Below are 20164 nucleotides of genomic sequence, written 5' to 3'. Positions count from 1 at the left end.
TATCATAGGCTAATTAAGGACATTATTTGCTAAAGAAATGACTGTAAATGCTTTTTTCTGGAAACAGACTCGTATTTTGTGAACTTTGGATGGTTTACAAACTAAATATCTTATGTAGTGCTTATTATTTTTTCAGGTTCTTCTTTGAATTTCTCCTCTTGCATGCAAGAAGTATAGCAGCTGAAATTCATGATGAATATGTGGAAACAATGAGTAAAGTCTATTGTTCTTACTTCCAGTCCTACACTAAGCAATTATGGAAACTTCAGGTATTTTTTTTTTTTTTTTGCATTTTATTGTAATTTTACTTGTGCACTAGGTCTCATAGGACATCTTGTTAGCCAAGAGATTAAATTATTCATGAAAGGAAAGGAAGTTTTAACTAATATTTCAGTTATCCATATTATGAAGGGGGAAAACCTTGCTCACTATATCATCAGACATCTTTCTTGTGTAAGTTATGCTGACATTCAGACATGTTTGCTTAGTTGTGTAGTATTAGTGGTAGCATTTTTATCCTTTCTTCTCTTTGCCATGAATCTTTTGGTTAAATTCATGTTTTTTCTGTTGCTTTGGGTAGTTTTGGATTGCTTGAGCAGTATTTTTCTTCATTCATAAAACTGTTTTGGTATTTATAGGAGAAAAATTAGGGAGTTTGCTACTTTGGTGGTTGTCTTGACCATCTGCCATTATTTAGGTCTTCAGTAACTTTTTTCCCTATTGGAAGTACTTACCGTATATACTCGCTTATCATGTGACTTTTGAAGCCCTAATTTTGGAGCAATTGTAAGGGGGTCGCATCTTACATGAGATATGAAATTCAAGTATGCAATAATCATATATTAGTATCATATGATAAAATACAAACATAATAGATATGCATCTTTTCCATGGATATTTTAAAAAGTTTTGTTTTACTTCACTGCATCCTATAATATTATATGTATTTTCATATTACTATTTGTTTGTATTATAAAATACAAACATAGCAATGAATGTTTTGTTTTGGAAATCAGCTGAGAGCGATTGCAAAGTAAGTTTGTTTTGCTGTGTTGAACTCAAATCAGAGCGGCTTTCTTGCCTCTAGTTAGTGGAAATGAATCTCAAGATACTCTATTTATGAGACAAGGTTATTTTATGTTATACAAAGTGTTTTCAAATGGAAATATCACTTGAAAACATATCTTTTGTGAACGAAATTTAGTTATTTTTTTGTTAGTAGATGGCGCTGAGGCCATGTTTATTGCGTAAACAAAAATCAACATTCTTTTCGATATTTTCACTTTAACTCATCAGAATACTACGAGCTTTACAAATTAATCTTTTATTGGAGTTAAAACAGTAAAATGTGTTCTTTTCATACCCAATAATTTTGATTAAAACACATTTCTCTCAAATTTCGTTTACGGTCAAGTTTGATGGTACTATACTGAAGTTTGCGAAAATATCATCCACGTTGCCGATGCACAATAATAGTCGTTAGCGTATCAACATTCTTTCCTCAACTTCAGCTAAAACTTACAGATTAAATTTAGCAGTATATGCCCTTGCCGATCTTTTATCCAGAGCGAGTAAGGCTATATTGCCAGTAAACTTATGCCATCAAACACAACCGTAGATAAAATTGAGAGAAAATGATTTTAATCAAAATTTCAGGTCTTGAAAGAACACATTTTACTGTTATTTTTACGCCGATTAAAGATAAGTAACGTAACGGTAAAGTTCGTACTACGATGAAATGAAGTGAAAATAGCAAATGGAATCACGTAATATTTTTTACACAATAAACATGCCTACAATGCAATCTGTTATCGAAAAAAATATTTTAGTTCACGAGATGTATTAAATTCATATTTCGACTTAAAAACACGTCGTTTAATGACAAATTACCTTGTCTCATACGTATAAGTAGGGTATCTAGATATTTTGCGCTAACTAGAAGAAAGGCAATTTGCTCCGAATTGAGTTAAATATGAAGAAATAAACTCGTTATTTGCCATCAGCTGATTTCCAAACCAAAATACTGACCGCTTTGTTAGTATTTTATGATACAATAATGTGAGAATACATACAATATTATTGGATACTGCAATGAATAGCTTTTTAGAAGAATCAGAAAAGATGCATATTCATTGTGTATTTATTTCGTAAATATATGTAGTCGTCAGCAGCATGACATCACTCAATTAGGTACCGTATGCTGATGTCGGTCCGAATCTGATTCTCGTTCTGTGTCCAATTTTTTTTTCATTTTTTATTTTTTTCACTGATATGTCATAGTTAGAATGCATTGAAACTCCAAAATTGGCTTTTATTAATAAATTACTAAATTATATCCTATATGTTGTATACAGTACACTGAAGGCTAGGCTACTGTATTCGCATATATACGATATATGTACCATGATATCATCATCATCATATAGGCGAGGCTAACTTGTTAAATGTTATTCAATTTCTCTTTGTACTGAATCATCATAAGCCAATGTGCATTGAACCTAGAGAATTATCTGAAATTAATAATTAGTATGCCATATATGTATAAAGTATGCTGTGTAGTGTAGGCTAGGCTACCCTATTTGTAAAAATGGTACTGATTACCCTAGTGTAGGCTACGCTACTGTAATATTCTTACGGTAAATTAACATGGGCCGACTTATGTCCAAATCGTTTTATGACTGGTTGTTCGTAACCAATTGCAATAGTAAGTCGACTACTACCTGTAATATAAAAATATATTAGTCCTATTCTCATTAATGTCATTTGTAACATAACTATGGTCATTTTTTACTATCGTACTATGGTTGAAATGCAAGCAAAAAGGCTGTTTTTATCGGATTGGTTGTTCATAGCAAATCAGCTGTTTGTGGTTGTATGCATTTTCCAAATAAATATATCATTACTACTGATACTTTTTCCATTCTCTTTTACTTTTTTAAACTTAACTAGAAGATGGGATAGATTAAGAGATGGAGGAAAAGGGGTTAGCCTAACTAAAAAATGGAATAGATAAAGAGGAGGAAGAGAGGTTAACCTATTGTTAAATTTTGGTCTCGTAAATTAAACTCGCATGATACGTGATAAAATAATTTTTTGAGGGTGAAAATTTGGAGGTGGCATGATATGCGAGATCACGTGTTATGCGAGTATATACGGTATGTACTTGCTGGACATTGGCTTATCATATGCTACATGTTGGGATGGCTTATCATATGTTACATATTGGGAATAAGCCTAAAGTAACACTTCACCCAACAATTTTAATTTGTCGTAAGGCGTGCGACATAAGTTGAAAAAGGATCCAAGTCAAATAAGCCCTTTATAAACTAACCTAGACAATCTATAAACCGTAAAAGCAACCCTATGGTGGTAATAATACCTGTAGAAAAAGTTTTTTGATAGTTAAACATTGTACGCTCTTTGACAGTGCACAAATTGACAGTAGGATGTTTAGACTTATCTGCGTAAGCATATTTTCATAGGACATGCCCTTGGATTATCCTATTGTCTTATCTGCCTACTTGGAGAAGACCCATGTTAGACCTCTTTGCTACACAGTTCAACAGGAAGCTAGAGGTCTGCTTTTCATGGTCCCAGATCTATTTGCTGGGGCAGAAGACTCCTTTCTGCATACTGGGAACAACCTGGGAGGTTACACATGTCCTCCATTTAGCCTGCTCCACCATCCTAACAGAGTAATGGCTTCCAAAGCCTTTGGGTGAATCTAGTAGTTCCAGGGTCTTTTTCTCTTCACTCAGCAGTACCAAAAGAGATTCCACCTTAGCACAACCATCTCTGCCAGTCTAGTCTGGAGAGATACCACCAATCAGCAGGATCTTGATCTCATGTCTGGAGTCAGTCCAGTATCTCATTCAAGCGATAGATCTTTCAAGCAGAGCAGAGACTGAGATGTAAGGCTACTTCAGAGGATTTTTGTCAGCCTTTTACAAGATGAGCCTTCTGCTGTGATTAGTGTCATCGAAGGGCTTTCTCTCTACTCAGGGTAGACACTAGAGGTGCCTCACACTGAGGGACCCTGGGGCAACCCGAACAAGATGTAAGGTCTGTAACGGTCTGTAAGTAAGGTAAGGGTTTTTCTGTTCAGTAAATAAAGATCTGGGTCTTTTTCAGAACAGGAAATTCTTTTTGATCATACTGGCAACGGCTAAAGGGCTGCCTTGTGATTAGTTCTTCATCGGAAGATGTGGCCATCACGTTGCCCTGGGAATTCTGTATGTTGAACCAGTTCAAGAGCTTTTTCTCCTAGGGAACTCAGACCTCTTACGTGGGATCTTACTCTGGTACTGAGTAGTCTCACTCGAGCTCCATTCGATCCCATGCGTCAATCATCTTATAGGAAACTGACTTTGGAAACAGTTTTTCTTTTGACCTTGGGTACCTTGGAAGAGTTGGAGAACTCTATGGTCAGGATTATGATGAAAACTCACAAGGGGTTGGGGTCAGTAACTTTCAAATTTGCCCCAAAATTTGTAGATCTAGATTCCCTCAGTTCACAATGACAGATTTGCCTCCTTTTTCATTCCTTATTGTGTGGAGTTTATCAGCAACCTTCAAGAGGTTCTGTTTTGACCCATCAGAGCACTTGTGTTGTTATCTAAAGGCCTTGTCACCTAGAGCTTAGGTGTTGTAAACTTATGTTAACAGAGACCATGCCAAGAAAGAGGTGTCCTAGAATACCCTTTTGTTTAACTATGAAGTGATTAGGCAAGCCTACTCATCATCAAGTTCTATCACCAATTCTGAGCATGTAGAAGTACATGTTATCAGAGGACTAGGTTCCTCCCTGGCATTTAAGAACTTATCTGTTCATAGAATTTTGAATGCTGGTTCCTGACTGCATCAAACCACTTTCACTTTCTTCTACCTGAAGAATGTTGCTTGTAGATCCTTGGACACTTTTTCCTTTGGTCCAGTGGTGGCTGATCAACAAGTGTAGCTCATTCAGTGGCCGGTTATGGCGGGGGGAGTTTGTATCTTGCCGAAGATGATTGTGTGGAGTAGGAAATGATTGAGATGACTGGTCTCACTTTTTTTTTTCCTATTGTAAAGGAAACTGGTGGTTCCGTAGTGTGTAGTGGCTACCAGTTACCTTCACTTTCAGCACAGATGAGTATAACCATTAAAAGGCATAAATAAAAAAAGTAGAAGTAAAATAACAATATAATTACAAAATAAACTAAGATTCTGATTTACTGTATCAGTACACAATACTTAATTTCTGGGCTCAGCTCGGGTCGCTGCGCGAAATATCCTTTAATCTATTATTTCTAGGGTAAATGTACTAAAACATACCAGAGAATAAATAAATAAAGAAAAGAAAAAGGTCAGTATAAACTGACTCGCCTCACCCTCCCGAGAGGGTCGGTTATGAACACTATGGCGAGTAGACCACTACCACGAGCCAAATGCCAATAGAATCCTCCCACTACAAAATCCCCAAGAGGGGAGCCGACCCCAGAGATGGGCAGCACCTACTACTACTACTCCATCCCATGCTGCCGACTGCTGCGCCTCTGGTGGTCATCCTTTTCAGTTAGCGCACACGATACACACGTGCCATTTTCTTCTCTGTGTTTTTGTGCCCTTTCGTTTGGATTTTATTACAATGGAGCGTGCAGCCATCGCAGCAGCTAAGTTAAGTACTCAGTGTTTATTGCTATTTGGTTTTTTTTCCGGCCCTGAGCACGTATTTGCCGTTTTTTAGGTATAAATACGATCTCTAGGTCGGAAGCATTGCAGCATGGTTTCTGCCTCGTGATGGGTCCGTTCTGGGTCTCCCATACCCAGAGCATCCCCTGTCTTTGTACGCTCCTATTTTTATTATCCGCTTTTGTTTAGTATAAGGGTCTACACGGTTTTGTCATGCATGCATGTCTTTTACCTTATGTAGGCTCTTCCATCCAGACCCTAGCCACGGCTCTTAGTATCGGCATCGGCTAGCTTTGAGTGGTAGACTTGCCTTCGGGTTAGTCGTACACTCCTGGATTTTTTCTCCCACTATTTGTTTTCTTTCTTTCATTTTATTATTCATTTTATTATCTATGTGATTTTGTTAGGTTAGTTAGGCGTCTGGCTCGCTTAGCCTAGGTCACGGCCTATTGGGCCCTTATGTTACCGCTGGTCAGCTCGGTTGCTTCCCGATAGCATCTCGCTGATCAGTTGGTTTTGTTTTAGGCTTAGTTGTTGTTCTTATCGCCCCGTGGTCACTATGTGATCACGAGGCAGCCAGACGCCTGTCCAGTCACCTTTCCCCTCCCGCTCTTCCATAGAGTCGGGGGGGGTGGCTAGGCCTCCCTGCCATGCTCGCTCAGCATACCCGAGCCTGCTCCCTCTCTCACCCCCAGGCGGAGGGGGTAGAGGGACGGGACAGACCCAGACTGGACTCGACCTCTCCGGCTCTCGGTCCGGTCGGATGGTAAGGTGAGGGGGGACTGGCCTTTCCCCCTCTCCATTACTACTTCGTCGCTCCGTTACTAGCCCGAGTCTGTATGCCCCCCGCTCTTTCCCACCTTACTAGGTCTCCTTTACCACCGGAGGCCTGGCATCTAGCGGAAACATGCTATGTCTACCCCACGGGGTGGACCGGAACATACAGTCGGTCTCGTCTAACCTCTCCGTTTCACTGAGTTATCACTCCAGCCACGCACTGGACTTAGTCCGGTATGTTCGAGCTTTTAGGTTTAAGATGTTAAGTTTACTTTAAGTACCTTAAACCATTCCACCCCCTCCCTTCTTTTCAACCGGATACCTCCGGGGTTATAGCCTATTCAGGCTAGTAAGGGAGGGCTATGCCCGAATTTTTTTCCGAGGCTCTGGCATGCAATGGAGTTCTTCTGTCCTTTAGCCTGTAAGTGATATTCTTTAAGATCTCATGTGTCTTTCCACTTACAGACCACCAACTGTGAGCATCCGGGATGCGCCGCCACACTTCAGGACCCGTGTGGACACGAAGTTTGCCGGTCCCATGCTCCATGCACGACTCCGCACGGAGACATCCAGGTCTGGTACCATGAGACGTGTACCATATGTTACGATCTGGTGAGCAGCTTTTAGACAGGGTAAGTATTCCATCTCCGGTAGCTGGTCCGCATCTGTTTTAGTGCTTAAGTTTGCATCAATTACTCTAACTTAAGGAAAATTCAAAGGGCCTTATAGCCCTATAAGTTTAAGTTATACTTTAAGTTATCTTTAGTTTTAAGTTATTCTTAAATCTAATTGATTACCCTCTTCTTCCATGGCACCGGCAGTGAGGGCTACCTCGCCTGGCAACCCTGCGGGCCTGGGTCGGCGTTTCGGGAAGAACGCCGCCAAGGGTATGCCCTAACATCTGGGAGAAAAGGTTGGCGGTACTAAATCTTCCCCGGGGACGGCAGGGCGACAGGATACGTCGACCCAGCAGAGGCTGCCCCGACTATCGCCTTCATCCAGCAACAGCTGGCTGCCTCATTGACTGACCAAGGCCAGGATATCTCCTCGGAAGTCGCGACGTTGGATATAATGTAGAACCTATGGTAGGTGTAGACGACCTGTTGGTCGAGGTAGGTAAGGTGGACACCCAAGGTATACCCTTGGGCGTAACTGTTTCTTCTACTCCTGCAACCTCTCCATCCTTCCAAGGCTTTACGGGTGATGAATTGTATACTCCTCCTGACGCTTCAGTTAGACCCAAGGTCAAGGGTCAAGCAGTGAAATCCTTGACAAAGACGTCGTCGTCGTCTAGAAGACGACTTCGGCCTCATCCTCCTCTCGTAAGTCTCCGGCTAGGAATCCCGGAGCAGACAGATCTAAAGCTTCCTGGGTCCGGCTCTAAGTCCTCGAGGAGTAAATCCTCCAGAGAGAGATCTCACACTCCGGCTGAGTCGTCAGTTCCGCTACCCTTGGTTCCAATTCAGAGCTACCCCTCCACCTCCGCAGCAGCTCCGGCTTTGGACTCCAATGCTGGCCTGTTACACAGGTGGGCGACCTGGTTGGGTCTCTAAAAGAGTAGCATGGAACAAATGATCTCTCGGTTGTCGGATAGGATTACTTCTCAAGACTCCATTATAGCCGGACTGAGCCCAAGCTCCTCTAGCCTCTCCTCCACCTTCCAATGCAGGTGGAGCCCAGCTTCCTCCGTATGACTCGCTACTCCGTTCTCGATGAACAACCCGTTGGAGAGTAGCGTCATACGCCCCTTCCAGGACGACTCATTTCTATACCGGAATTTGGAACTCGAAGGATAGAGGACTTCGAGTTCTACCCGGAAGACCTTCAGCCTCCGTTCATCGGCTACGCAAGGCTCACCGCCTCAGCCATGATTCGAGATGATAGGGTACCAAAGGAGACGGTCCTCTATTCACGTGACCAGGCTCAGAGAGAATGGCTCAGGTGTTTAGAGGACATGGATTGTTCTAATACGAAAATCCAGCCCTTCAAGAGTCCCTTTACGATCTTCACGATGGATGAGAGTACCCCGCTCCCTTTCCTGACTAAGATCGCGACATCTACCATTCCAGCAGCCCAGAAGGGGACCCCATGCCTCAACTGAAGGAAGCAGATCCTACATCTCCGTTACTTCCTTCAGCCGAGAATTATGGAAGACTACGAACAAGAAAACCTTTCTCAGCTGGCAAACTCAAACCCGGACTGTGCTATGGACGCAGTTTGGTGAAAAGCTACCCAGGCTTCCAGATAGCCTTATTTCAGGCTGAATTTGACGCTAAATCGCGATTAGCCAGATCGATTAATTCTATGGCTATGACCGAGGTGGCCACCATAGCCTATGGTTCAGAGCCGCTTTTCAAACTTATGACCAAATCCCTAACTCAAACGGTACAGTCAGATATGTTTGAGTTTGCCACTGCTAGAACGAATTGTAGGAAGCATGTCCTACAAGAAGCAACCATTCGGCACGAGCCGAATAGGTTACTCTCGTCAAGCATCTGGGGAGCATATCTTCTTCCCAGAAGCGATGGTGAAGGAAGTCCAGTCGAGGCTACGAGGTTAAACCAGAGCCTTAAGGACCCCGTTGGGGCCTTACGGCTAGGAGGAGGCAAGATCCTGCAGCTAGAGGTAAAGGGCAAAGGAAACCCAGGCGTTTCCAGCCCTACCAGAAAAAAGCAGCCACGCTTTTTCTCAGCAAGTTCCGGCGGTTCCCTTAGTGCAAACACAGCCCAACCCTCCACTTCAAAGGCTCAATCACAGCCAATTTACGTGATCTCCCCTCAGCCTCAGCCCTCCACCTCTTATGCCATCTCTCCAGCTTACAATCAAACCTTCGAGAGTCAATCTTCACAGAAGTATGACCGCTCGGGTAAGGGAGGCAGAGGTAAACGTTCCTTTCGTGGGAGAGGATCGGGAGGTCCCTTTAATAGGGGAAAACACTTCAGAGGAGGCCGAGGAGGTTACCAGAACCAATGAAGCACTTCAGGTAGGAGGGAGGCTGTTTCACTTTTCGCCACCGGTGGAACTTCAGCAAGTGGGCTAAGAGCATTGTGTCAAAAGGCCTGGGTTGGAGCTGGTTAACGAACCCACCTCCATCCAGGCCTTTCCGTCAACTTCCTTCCAAAGAACTGACGGAGTATGCGGAGGATCTCCTTCAGAAAGGAGCTTATAGCGAGAGTCAAAAGATTAAAATTTCAAGGTCGCTTGTTCAGCGTGCCAAAGAAAGGCTCACAAAAAAGAAGAGTAATCTTAAGACTTGTCCCCAAGCTTAAACTTAGCCATTCGCTGCGACAAGTTCAAGATGCTCACGATCTCGCAGGTGCGGACCTTACTTCCCCGTGGGGCCGTCACCACCTCTATCGATCTTACAGACGCTTACTATCATATCCCTATTGCAAGACACTTCCGTCCCTATCAGGCTTCAAGATAGGCGACCAGACATTCTCCTTCAAGGTAGTTTCCTTTCGGGCTCAACGTAGCACCCAGAGTGTTTACGAAGCTGGCGGAAGTAGTTGTTCAACAACATCAGATCGCAAGGGTTATGGTAGTAGCGTATCTCGACGATTGGTTGATCTGGGCTTCAACAGTCGAGGAATGCAACAAAGCAACACTGAAAGTGATTCAGTTCCTGGAATATCTAGGCTTCAAGATAAACAGGACCAAATCAAGACTCACTCCAGAGTCAAACTTTCAGTGGCTCGGCATTCAATGGAAATCTATCCTCCATTACTCTGTCGATTCCATCGTCCAAAAGGAAGGAAATAGCAAAGTCAGTCAAGCAATTTCTAAGTCACAAACTGGCTTCAAGAAGATCTCAGGAAAGGATCCTGGGTTCTCTCCAGTTTTGCATCAGTGACGAACATCCTAATGAAAGCCAAACTGAAAGACCTAACCAGAATTTGGCGCTCACTGGCAAATATCAGGTCCAGGGACAAATTGTCCTCAGTCCCTCTGATTCTAAAGAATCGACTTCGGCCGTGTGGGCGAAAGTCAAGAACCTATCGGTGTCAGTGCCCCTTCATTGTTCCTCCTCCAGGTATCACTATCCACACAGACGCTTCATTAAGCGGTTGGGGAGGATATTCCCAGTTCAAAAAGGTTCAGGGAAACGTGGTCACCTCAGTTCCGTCAGTTTCCATATAAACGTACTGGAGGCGATGGCACTGTTCTTGACTCTAAAAAGGTTACGTCCGCCAAAAGTACTCCCACATAAAGCTAGTCCTGGACAGCGCAGTGGTAGTACATTGCGTAAAACAGAGGAGGCTCCAAGTCACGTCATCTAAACCATGTCATGGTAGCCATTATTCTCCCTGGCGGACAAGTTCAGTTGGCATCTCTCCTCCACCCATATAGCTGGAGTGAGAAACGTCATAGCAGATGCTCTATCCCGATCAGTACCTCTAGAGTCGGAATGGTCACTGGACAACAGTTCGTTCCAATGGATTCTTCAGAGAGTTCCAGGTCTACAGGTAAGATCTCTTCGCATCCCAAGCGAACCACAAACTCCCATGTTATGTGGCCCCCCCCCCAACCTGGACCCTCTGGCCTATGCCACGGACGCCCTGGCTCTAGATTGGAACAACTGGGAGAAGATTTATGTCTTTCCTCGGTGAATCTTCTCATGAAAGTGTTAAACAAACTCAGGACATTCAAGGGTCAAGTGGCTCTAGTAGCCCCAGACTGGCCGAAGAGCAATTGGTACCCTCTCATCCTGGAACTGGGTCTCCGCCCTCTTCGGATCCCCAATCCCAAGCTCTCCCAGTCAGTACAAACGAAGACTGTGTTCGCTTCCTCAGGGATTCTCAAAACCCTAACTTTATGGATTTCATGAAGTTTGCAGCGAAAAGAGATGCAAATATTGACCCTCAGAATTATCTCTTCTTGGAATCAGATAAGAGAGATTCAACTTTGAGACAGTACGATGCTGCTGTCAAAAGTTAGCAACCTTCCTGAAAGAATCAGATATTAAGATCATGACAATCAATTCAGCTATATCCTTTTTCAGATCCTTATTTGAAAAAGGCTTAGCAGCTAGCACAATTACGACAAACAAGTCAGCCTTGAAAAAGATTTTTCAATTTGGGTTCAACATAGACTTGACAGATTCCTACTTCTCGTCTATTCCCAAGGCCTGTGCTAGACTTAGACCTTCTGTAAGGGCCTACGTCAGTATCATGGTTCTTAAACGATGTTCTAAAACTGGCTTCAGAAACCAATAATGACACATGCTCATTTATAATGCTGTTAAGAAAAAACCCTATTTTATTAAGCTTGGCCTCAGGAGCTAGAATGTTTCAGAACTGTCGGCTTTATCCAGAGATCCGGATCATATTCAGTTCCTTCCCACAGGAGAAGTGCTACTTTCACCGGAACGTAGCTTTTTAGCTAAGAATGAAGATCCTTTTGATGAGGTGGGAACCATGGAAGGTACTACCCCTTCCACAAGATATATCTCTTTGCCCAGTTTCAACGTTACGAGCCTTTCTATCTAGGACCTCCTCATCCTCATCGGGTCCTCTCTTTAGGAGAGAAAAAAGGTGGTACTTTATCTATTAAAGCATCAGGCAACAAAATCCTGTACTTTCATTAAACAAGCCAATCCTGACTCTTTCCCTTTCCCAAAAGCACATGATGTCAGGGCAGTAGCCACCTCAATTAACTATTTCCAACATATGAACTTCGATGAGTTGAAAAAAGTATACTGGATGGAAATCACCGACAGTGTTCAAACGTCATTACTTAAAGTCCTTGAAAGCCCTGAAATTTTCAGCAGTTGCAGCGGGTAACATAGTTTCCCCTGAATCTGACTAATCCTTAGTAGTAAGATTCAGTCCTCCTTTCTACCTGCCTCACCCAACAGTTCGTCTATTCCTGCCTTGTTCATTTACGATCACCTTGTGTCTTAGCTGCCTTGATGATGATATATGGGTGTCCCTTATTTTTTTGCTAGGGAGGGACACTCACATTTGTGATGATTACTGATCTCGTGGATGTCATCTCCTTATTTTTATGCTAGGAGATACATCTTATTATAATGGTTACGGGTTTTGTATATTAAGTCATATACATTCTTTTATATTTTATTGTTGTTGAGTTTGTTTTATTCAACTTGTATATTAATTGCTTTACATTGTTTTTGATACATAAGCTTTACACAGATACCATTGTTGTACATATATGAGTTTTTTTTCCTGTATATATGTATATTACCTTAAGTTAAGAAATATTATTAGTTCATTAAGATATAATTAAGTAATATTTCTATTGTATCACTGTGTATATGTATCTTTATTAGCAATTATATTGTTTTATTTTTATTTTATCTTTTATTTTGAGACCCTTTATATTTCTTTACAATCTTGTCTATTTCTCTGGTACGATTTCGCGCAGCGACACGAGCTGAGCCCAGAAAAGGGATTTTGACGTAAGGAAAAATCTATTTCTGGGCGATTGGCTCGTGTCGCCAGCGAAATCCCGCCCTACCCATCCCATCGCCAAGATTGTCTGCTAACTTCAGGATGGCCACCAGAGGCGCAGCAGTCGGCAGCATGGGATGGAGTAGTAGTAGTAGGTGCTGCCCACTCTGTGGGTCGGCTCCCCTCTTGGGGGATTTTGTAGTGGGAGGATTCTATTGGCATTTGGCTCGTGGTAGTGGTCTCACTCGCCATAGTGTTCATACCGACACTCTCTGGAGGGTGAGCGAGTCAGTTATACTGACCTTTTTCTTTATTTATTTATTCTCTGGTATGTGTTAGTACATTTACCCTAGAAATAATAGATTAAAGGATATTTCGCTGGCGACACGAGCCAATCGCCCAGAAAATAGATTTTTTCCTTACGTCAAAATCCCTTTTGTATGCATTTCTGGGCGTAGTTAGTATCACAGAAGTTTTTCTGGATAACTGACGTGGATACGTAGTTGGGCTCCTGCTGTAAACTGGTGTATGTTTATGGCAACGAGATTAGTTTCAGTGTTTCACTTGGGATGGTCATCAACTGCTGTAAAACATTCACACGAGTCCGTACGCCCTTACGGTGATTCGAAGCAGCTGACTTGAATGTCATCTAAGTGTCCAACTTGCAACAAATGGGATGCAGGCTTGCATCAATTAAGACACCAATGTCGGTAGGGGGAATGGGGCACTACCTCTGTGTGGCTAAAGAAACACATGAATTAGCACTTTAAAAATGAGATGCACTTCAAAATGAAATCACTTAATCTAAAACAATTATCAAAGCCCAACATTTCACAGGTAATAAACTGGTAAATCTCGGGAGCTCCACTGTTGCTTGATGAAGCAGAATCAGAAGAAACTAATTGTCTAAATAAAATGTCATCAAGAGGCGGTGAAGAAAGCTTCCAGAGTCGGCAAGGAGGGTGAAGTAGCGAGGGTAAAGTAGCGACGGCAGGAGAATAGAGTAGTGAACGAACAAGGAAAATAGAATATTAGTGATAGCGTCGTATTTGAAATTAAACATATGAGATAAAAGGGATAATTATTCAAAACAACAGTTTACGAAATAATAATAAATATAAGAAAGGTATTAAATAAAAATAGTTAAGATTTACGAATCCGGTTTCAGTTGCAACCGGAATCGTTCATCGGGTGCCATCTACGATCGATGGGTAAAAATTAAAATACAGTAATACTTTGGGTTACGAACCGATTAGTACACGAATTTTTTAACTTACGAAGTGACGACCTCATTCTGGAATACGAATTTCGCTTGGATACGAATGCGCGAATTTCCATCATGGGAGGCCGCCTGATTTGTTTACATCGGATGAGCGTGGGATCTGCGAACGCATTTTTTTCGGCCAAAACTTAACGCCTGCTTTGTTTACATCGGATGAGCGTGGGATCTGCGAACGCATTTTTTTTGTTTTTTCGGCCAAAACTTAACGAGGGTCACGTGACTTCCTCCTACGCATCCCTTGACCCTTTTTAAACCATAACTCTTTCAATATCTCGCTGGCGGTAAGATTGAACGCATCTGTCCGTGATACGCTCTCAAATTTGCTTAGTGATTTGCGCACGTGTTGTGTTTCCGTAATAGTGCTTATACATTACTATTACCCAAATACTAAAGACAATGGCTCCCAAGATGACGAAGGCAAGCAGCAAGAAGGAAAGCATAAGAAAGAAGGAGATGATTACAGTCGAAATGAAGAAGGAAATTATCCAAATGCATGATAAAGGCGGTGCGTGAAAGACATTGCAGCATTCTTCAAGCGGTCGCAATCAACGATCTGCACTATTTTGAAGAAAAAGGAAGAAATTAAAGCCAGTAAAGCATCAAAAGGTGTCACAGTATTGGACGAAACAACGGCCTTATATTCTCGACGATGTAGAAAATTTGCTCATAGAAAATATTTTTTCAAAATTGTGAAAGACAACATAGTGTTGCGTAAGCGTAAAATTAGTGATCATAGTGAACGGTGCTCTCTAGAGAAAGAACCAGAAAGTCTTCCAGAAGTGTTCACGGAGGGAGATTTCCCCCCCAAGCCCTAACCCTCTCCTCCTCACCCTTCCCCTCCTCCCGTCTCCGTCAAGCCAGCAGCCACACTCGCTAAAGGTAAAGTTCAGGTTTTACTGTGCATGCATATTAAATCTAGTGTTTATATTTAATTTCATTCTTCAATTTTATATTTTATGTAATTCCTACACGAATTTTCAACCTTAGTGAACAAAAATAAATGGAAAAATATGAATTGAAATGGTTATTCATGGTCGGGTGGAACGCATTATTTGCTTTTTATAACATTCTTATGGAAAATCCATTTGGGTTACGAATTTTTTAGGTTACGAAGCAGGTTCTGGAACGGATTAAATTCGTAACCCAAGGTATTACTGTATGTATAATTCTAACTACACACCAATTTCCAAATTGTTAGGGAAGAATTCCCTTATACCTTTCTTCATAACTATGGGCAGTTTGAAGAATACACATTATACGCTGGAACTGGCTTGATGCTGGTGATCATTGTAGCTATACTGTTACAGCAATTTGTATGCTCCATACAACTTATCTTATGATAGATTCACATCAACCTGTGCTTTTGATGTCTAGGGCCCGTCCCATACAATTCTCTGATTGGCTGTTCATAAGCCAATCACAGGGCTGGTAACTCAGTCTCTCTCTAACCTCTTTCAAACATTATAACTTTCATTACAGCTCAGTTTACCTGCAGAAAAAAGGAGTGTTTCCCAATTTCATCACTAAACATCATCAAGGCAATGATTTGATGGAGGATGATAATGATATAAGAATTATGTACTTCAGTAAATTTGATGCTAAAATAGTTATGGTGAAATAAAATGAAATTCATATTTTGTTCATAATCGTTACCTGCCAGATATATATATAGCTGTATTCTCCGAAGTCCGACAGAATTTCAAAACTCCCGGCACACGCAGTGGTCGGCCAGGCGGTAGTACCCATTCCCGCCGATGGGGGGCGGCGTAAAGGGACCAGCGGGCGTAGGAACCATTCCCATTTTCTGTCAGATCTTTTCTTGTCGCCGGTTGCAGACAACAAGTGTTTTCTGCACCTCCGTCATTGGATTTTGGAACTCTCTTGGTCACTTGAGTATCCCGATTGATTTTTGGTTATTTGATTAGGATCGGTGGTTAGGCATACGCTAATTGTAGGCAACGAGTGTGAAAATATGTCTGATTCTGCGTGAAGCTTATGAATCTAGGTACGTAAACTAGAACGTGATAGTGTAAGGAGGTCTTCCTCCAGGCGGTGTAACACAAGTTACCCGTCCAGTAGAATTTATCCCTCCAAAGACCTGTGATGCCTTCGGGCCCTACAATAGTGTCTTTGGAGGGTAATACCCATATCTGTGATTCTTAAATCTTTGCGTAGCCTGAAATCATGTTTGCATTGGAAGTTATAGTAGTGTAGTGAAGTATAGTGATAATGCCATGAGTGTTCATTCTATCGCGTAAGCGTATAATTTCTCATTGACAAAACACTACCGCGTGATGGCTCTCCCTACCTCGGTGAGGCAGAATGTAGTAGGGAGGTAGCTGTCCAAGTGTCTAAAATACTCTACGTTTGTTCATAAGACTTACCAGTCAGATATAGTATATATATATATCTGCCGGGTAAAGGTTGTATGGTTCAAGTTATATACTCATACCATAGTTACTCCTACGGAGGACAACCGAGAGTGCGATTATTCTTATTACATTTAATCGGTTCTCCCTGCAACTATTCAGGGGTTGCCGGTTTCCCTATTTTTAAACATTTAAGGTATTGTTATGACAATACCAAGTTATCTTTTTATATTAGCAAATTCAGTTTCGCTTAAAAATTATACCAGTGATGGATTTTGGTTTGTGCTCTATAATGATAGGAAATCTATTCATTCGTAGAATGGTGTAGGTGGCAACTCAGGCAGAGCAGTGCTGAGAACGACGAACGTTCTCTGAGTCTGGTGTCACTAATGCGTAATGCCAGTGCTCAGTTCCATCTGATTGTCTGCCATGCGCAGTAGGTTACGTCTCTCTCTCTCCTGCGGGATTGACGGACTAACCGTATTTCTACCCTACAATCACGGCCTTAGCCTCAGGTTGAGGGGAATTCTAGCATACATGGCTGAACATCTTCACTTTGCGAGAATTTTTTCATATAAAAAAAAAAAAAAAAAAAAAAATAAAAAAATAAATTATATATATAGTGTATGTAGTATGTGTATATATATATGTATGTGTATATGTATATATATATATATATATATATAATTTTATATATATAGATATAGTATATATCATTATAGTATACTATATAGTGTAAATGTATATGTGTGTGTATGTATATATATATTATATGTATTAGACCTTTTTCGGTTCTGTTTACCGCATGGTAACAGAATTCTGTCCGAGTCTACAGCGGCATAGCACACATGATTTCCTCGAAACAAGAATGATGTGCAAGAGATGCAGTCAATTAGCTCACCGAGACGTCCCTTGCTCGATTATGAAGGGGACTCCTTCCGCTGCCAAATACGACAGCGCCAAGCGCGACGCTCGCAGGACGCTTGGATGGACGCACAACGTAATGCTTCTTCAGACATTCGCCGAGAATCAGAGAATAGTAATGGATCTCAGGAAGGAGACTTTTAGGAAGAAACAACATGAACAATCTTCTACAGTGTCTTCAAATTACTCCTGTTTAAGTGAAACGGGGACCATTTCCTCGCTGGAGAAGTTTGTTTTCCCTGAATAGACTGAAATTCACACCTCTCCAGTTTTTCCTGCAGAAAAAAAACTGGAATAGCATAGATGAATCTAGAAATGATTCTGAACATCTCTCATAGTCAAGATTTTTGTCTATAGGTGATGTCATGGCTCATAATCTCATAGAATTTGAATCTTGAAAGATTACTTTAGTCTTCAGAGACGTCCTCCCCGCGCAGGAGTTGGAACTCTCGGAGGGTCTCGCTCCCTCTGAGGAGAACGGAGACGCTATAGGTCGCACAGGCGGCCGTCGTCTTTGGTTCCTCGGAGGGGGATGCTTCTCGTCCGTTAGCTCCTTCTGCTTTGCAGTCGTCTCCTGGGCAATGGGAAGACTTTCCGCAGTAAAAGAGAGCTAAGATGTATGCATTGTTGGTGGTTCATGGGAGGGGGACTCTTCAGTTCCTCTCTCTTTTCTACTGTGTTGCGATCTTCACCGGTAGAGACGTCTTCCGATGAGTATGCTTTTGAGCGCTTCGGTCGCTCCTAAGATATTATCCTTGGCGGTCCATGTGAGAAGGAGGAGGGCTTTCCCCTCGCCCATCGTCTTCTCAAAGGATCCAGCCTTTGCCTGAGAAGGAATGTTTCTCCATCGAAAAGGATGATTGTGTCTTTGCAACAACAACTTGTTTTGTTGATTGCAGTGAGAAAGGCAAAGCCACATCGCGAGAGGAAGGATGATAGGCTGCCAATCAAGAGTCCAGGCAGTCCCTTCTCCTTCTCCTCGTTCCGCTCTTTCGCCAGTTGCCTTGCTCTCTAGATTTCATGCAGCTCTCCAGAGGTTGTCTAGAGAGCACGGTTACCATCTTCCCGAACGTGTGTCAGTTGAGAAGATGAAGAGGTCTTGGTTCGATGGCTTCGAGCCTCTTTTGAAGAATCGTTTCAGTCATGCGGCCCCTCAGTCTCCTCCTTCGCAATGTTATCTTCGAAGGAACGACTGGCTCATTCATGCCTCCACTCAAACGCGGTGTCTGAAGGATTTTCAAACAACTTAATCGTTGGTGAAGTCCCTGGAACTACTGGTGAATTTCGAAAAGTCACATCTGATCCCAACCCCATCCATCGTGTATCTGGGGATTCAGATGGATTCAGGGCTTTTCGAGCTTTTCCGTCCCAGGGACCTCAGCAGCAAGGCTTAGACAAAGTGTTAGCCTTCCTAAGGAAAGATTCGTGCTCGGTGAGGGAATGGATGAGTCTAACTGGGGACCATTTCCTCGCTGGAGAAAAATTTGTTTCCTTGGGGAGACTGCACCTCAGACCGTTACAATTTTTTCTCAAGTACAATTGGAAAGAAAACAAGAATCTACACATGATCTTGGAAATTTCAGGAGAGGTAAAACATCACTTGAAATGTTGGCTAGATCCAGTGTAGCCTGTCGGCGAGGGCGTGTCTCTCAAGCTTCAGAGCCCCAACCTAGTGTTGTTCTCCGACGCGTCCACCACGGGATGGGGAGCATCATTAGGGGGAAAGAAGTGGCAGGCACCTGGAGAGGGGAACAGGTGTCCTGGCACATAAACCTAAAGGAAATGGCAGCCATCTTTTTTAGCTCTCCAGTTTTTCCAAGAAAAAGTCTCTCGTCGAATAGTCCAAGTCAACTCAGACAACACCACAGCTCTGGCGTACTTGAAGAAGTAGGGAGGAACACAGGCTCAGTCCCTTTTGCTCTGGCAAAGGAGATCTTGCTGTGGGCAAGGGCACTGGACGTCATGATCCTTACGAAGTTTGTAGCATGAGTAGAGAATGTCTGGGCAGATCTCCTCAGCAGACGAGGTCAACTTCTGCCAACCGAGTAGACTCTGCATCAGGAGGTATGCCAAGAGCTGTGGGGGTTATGGGGACGTCCGCTCGTGGATATCTTTGCGGCGTCCAGAACGAAGAGGCTTCCACTGTACTGCTCCCCAGTACTCGATCCAGCTGCAGTGACGATAGACACTTCTGGGACTGGACGGGGATGGACCTGTACGCCTTTCCCCGTTCAAGATCTTAGGGGAAGTCATGAGAAAGTTTGCGGTGTCGGAAGGGACGAGAATGACTTTGTTCGCCCCGTTCTGGCCTGCGAGAGATGGTTCACAGAGGTCATGGCCTTTGCAGTAGACTTCCCGAGGACGCTTCCAGTAAGGACAGATCTACTCAGACAGCCCCACTTCGAGAGGTACCACAGAAGCCTCTTCGCTCTGAGTCTGACTGCATTCAGACTATGCCAAAAGTTGGCCAGAGCGAGAGGCTTTTATACGTCAATGGCGAAAGCTATCGCCAGTGCAAGAAGAGCGTTTTCCAACGCAGTGTACAATCGAAGTGGATAGTCTTCAGGAGTTGGTGCAAGAAGAACGGCATTTTCCTCCACCATGACCTGTGAGCCAGATTGCTGACTTCCTTTTCTGAGAAGGGATCTAAAACTTGCAGTCTCTACAATCAAGGGTTATAAGAGTGTGCTTTTAGTTGTCTTTAGGCACAGAGGCCTGGACTTGGCGGA

At 42.7% G+C, this 20164-nt stretch overlaps 1 protein-coding gene across 1 annotated transcript in view; it reads left to right on the top strand.

Annotated features, from left to right (window-relative positions):
* LOC135217436 (vacuolar protein sorting-associated protein 52 homolog) overlaps positions 1-20164 on the top strand; it is a gene marked incomplete in the record, with an annotated part of 146400 nt that overhangs the window by 52288 nt on the left and 73948 nt on the right. Inside the window, 1 exon segment of the mRNA XM_064253304.1 lies at positions 137-269. Within this exon segment, the coding sequence (XP_064109374.1) occupies positions 137-269 (133 nt within the window).

Source organism: Macrobrachium nipponense, chromosome 7, assembly GCF_015104395.2.
Source record: "Macrobrachium nipponense isolate FS-2020 chromosome 7, ASM1510439v2, whole genome shotgun sequence".
Lineage (NCBI taxonomy): Eukaryota > Metazoa > Arthropoda > Malacostraca > Decapoda > Palaemonidae > Macrobrachium > Macrobrachium nipponense.
Note: the sequence above shows the minus strand (reverse complement) of the source record. Positions and strands in the feature narration are given on the sequence as shown.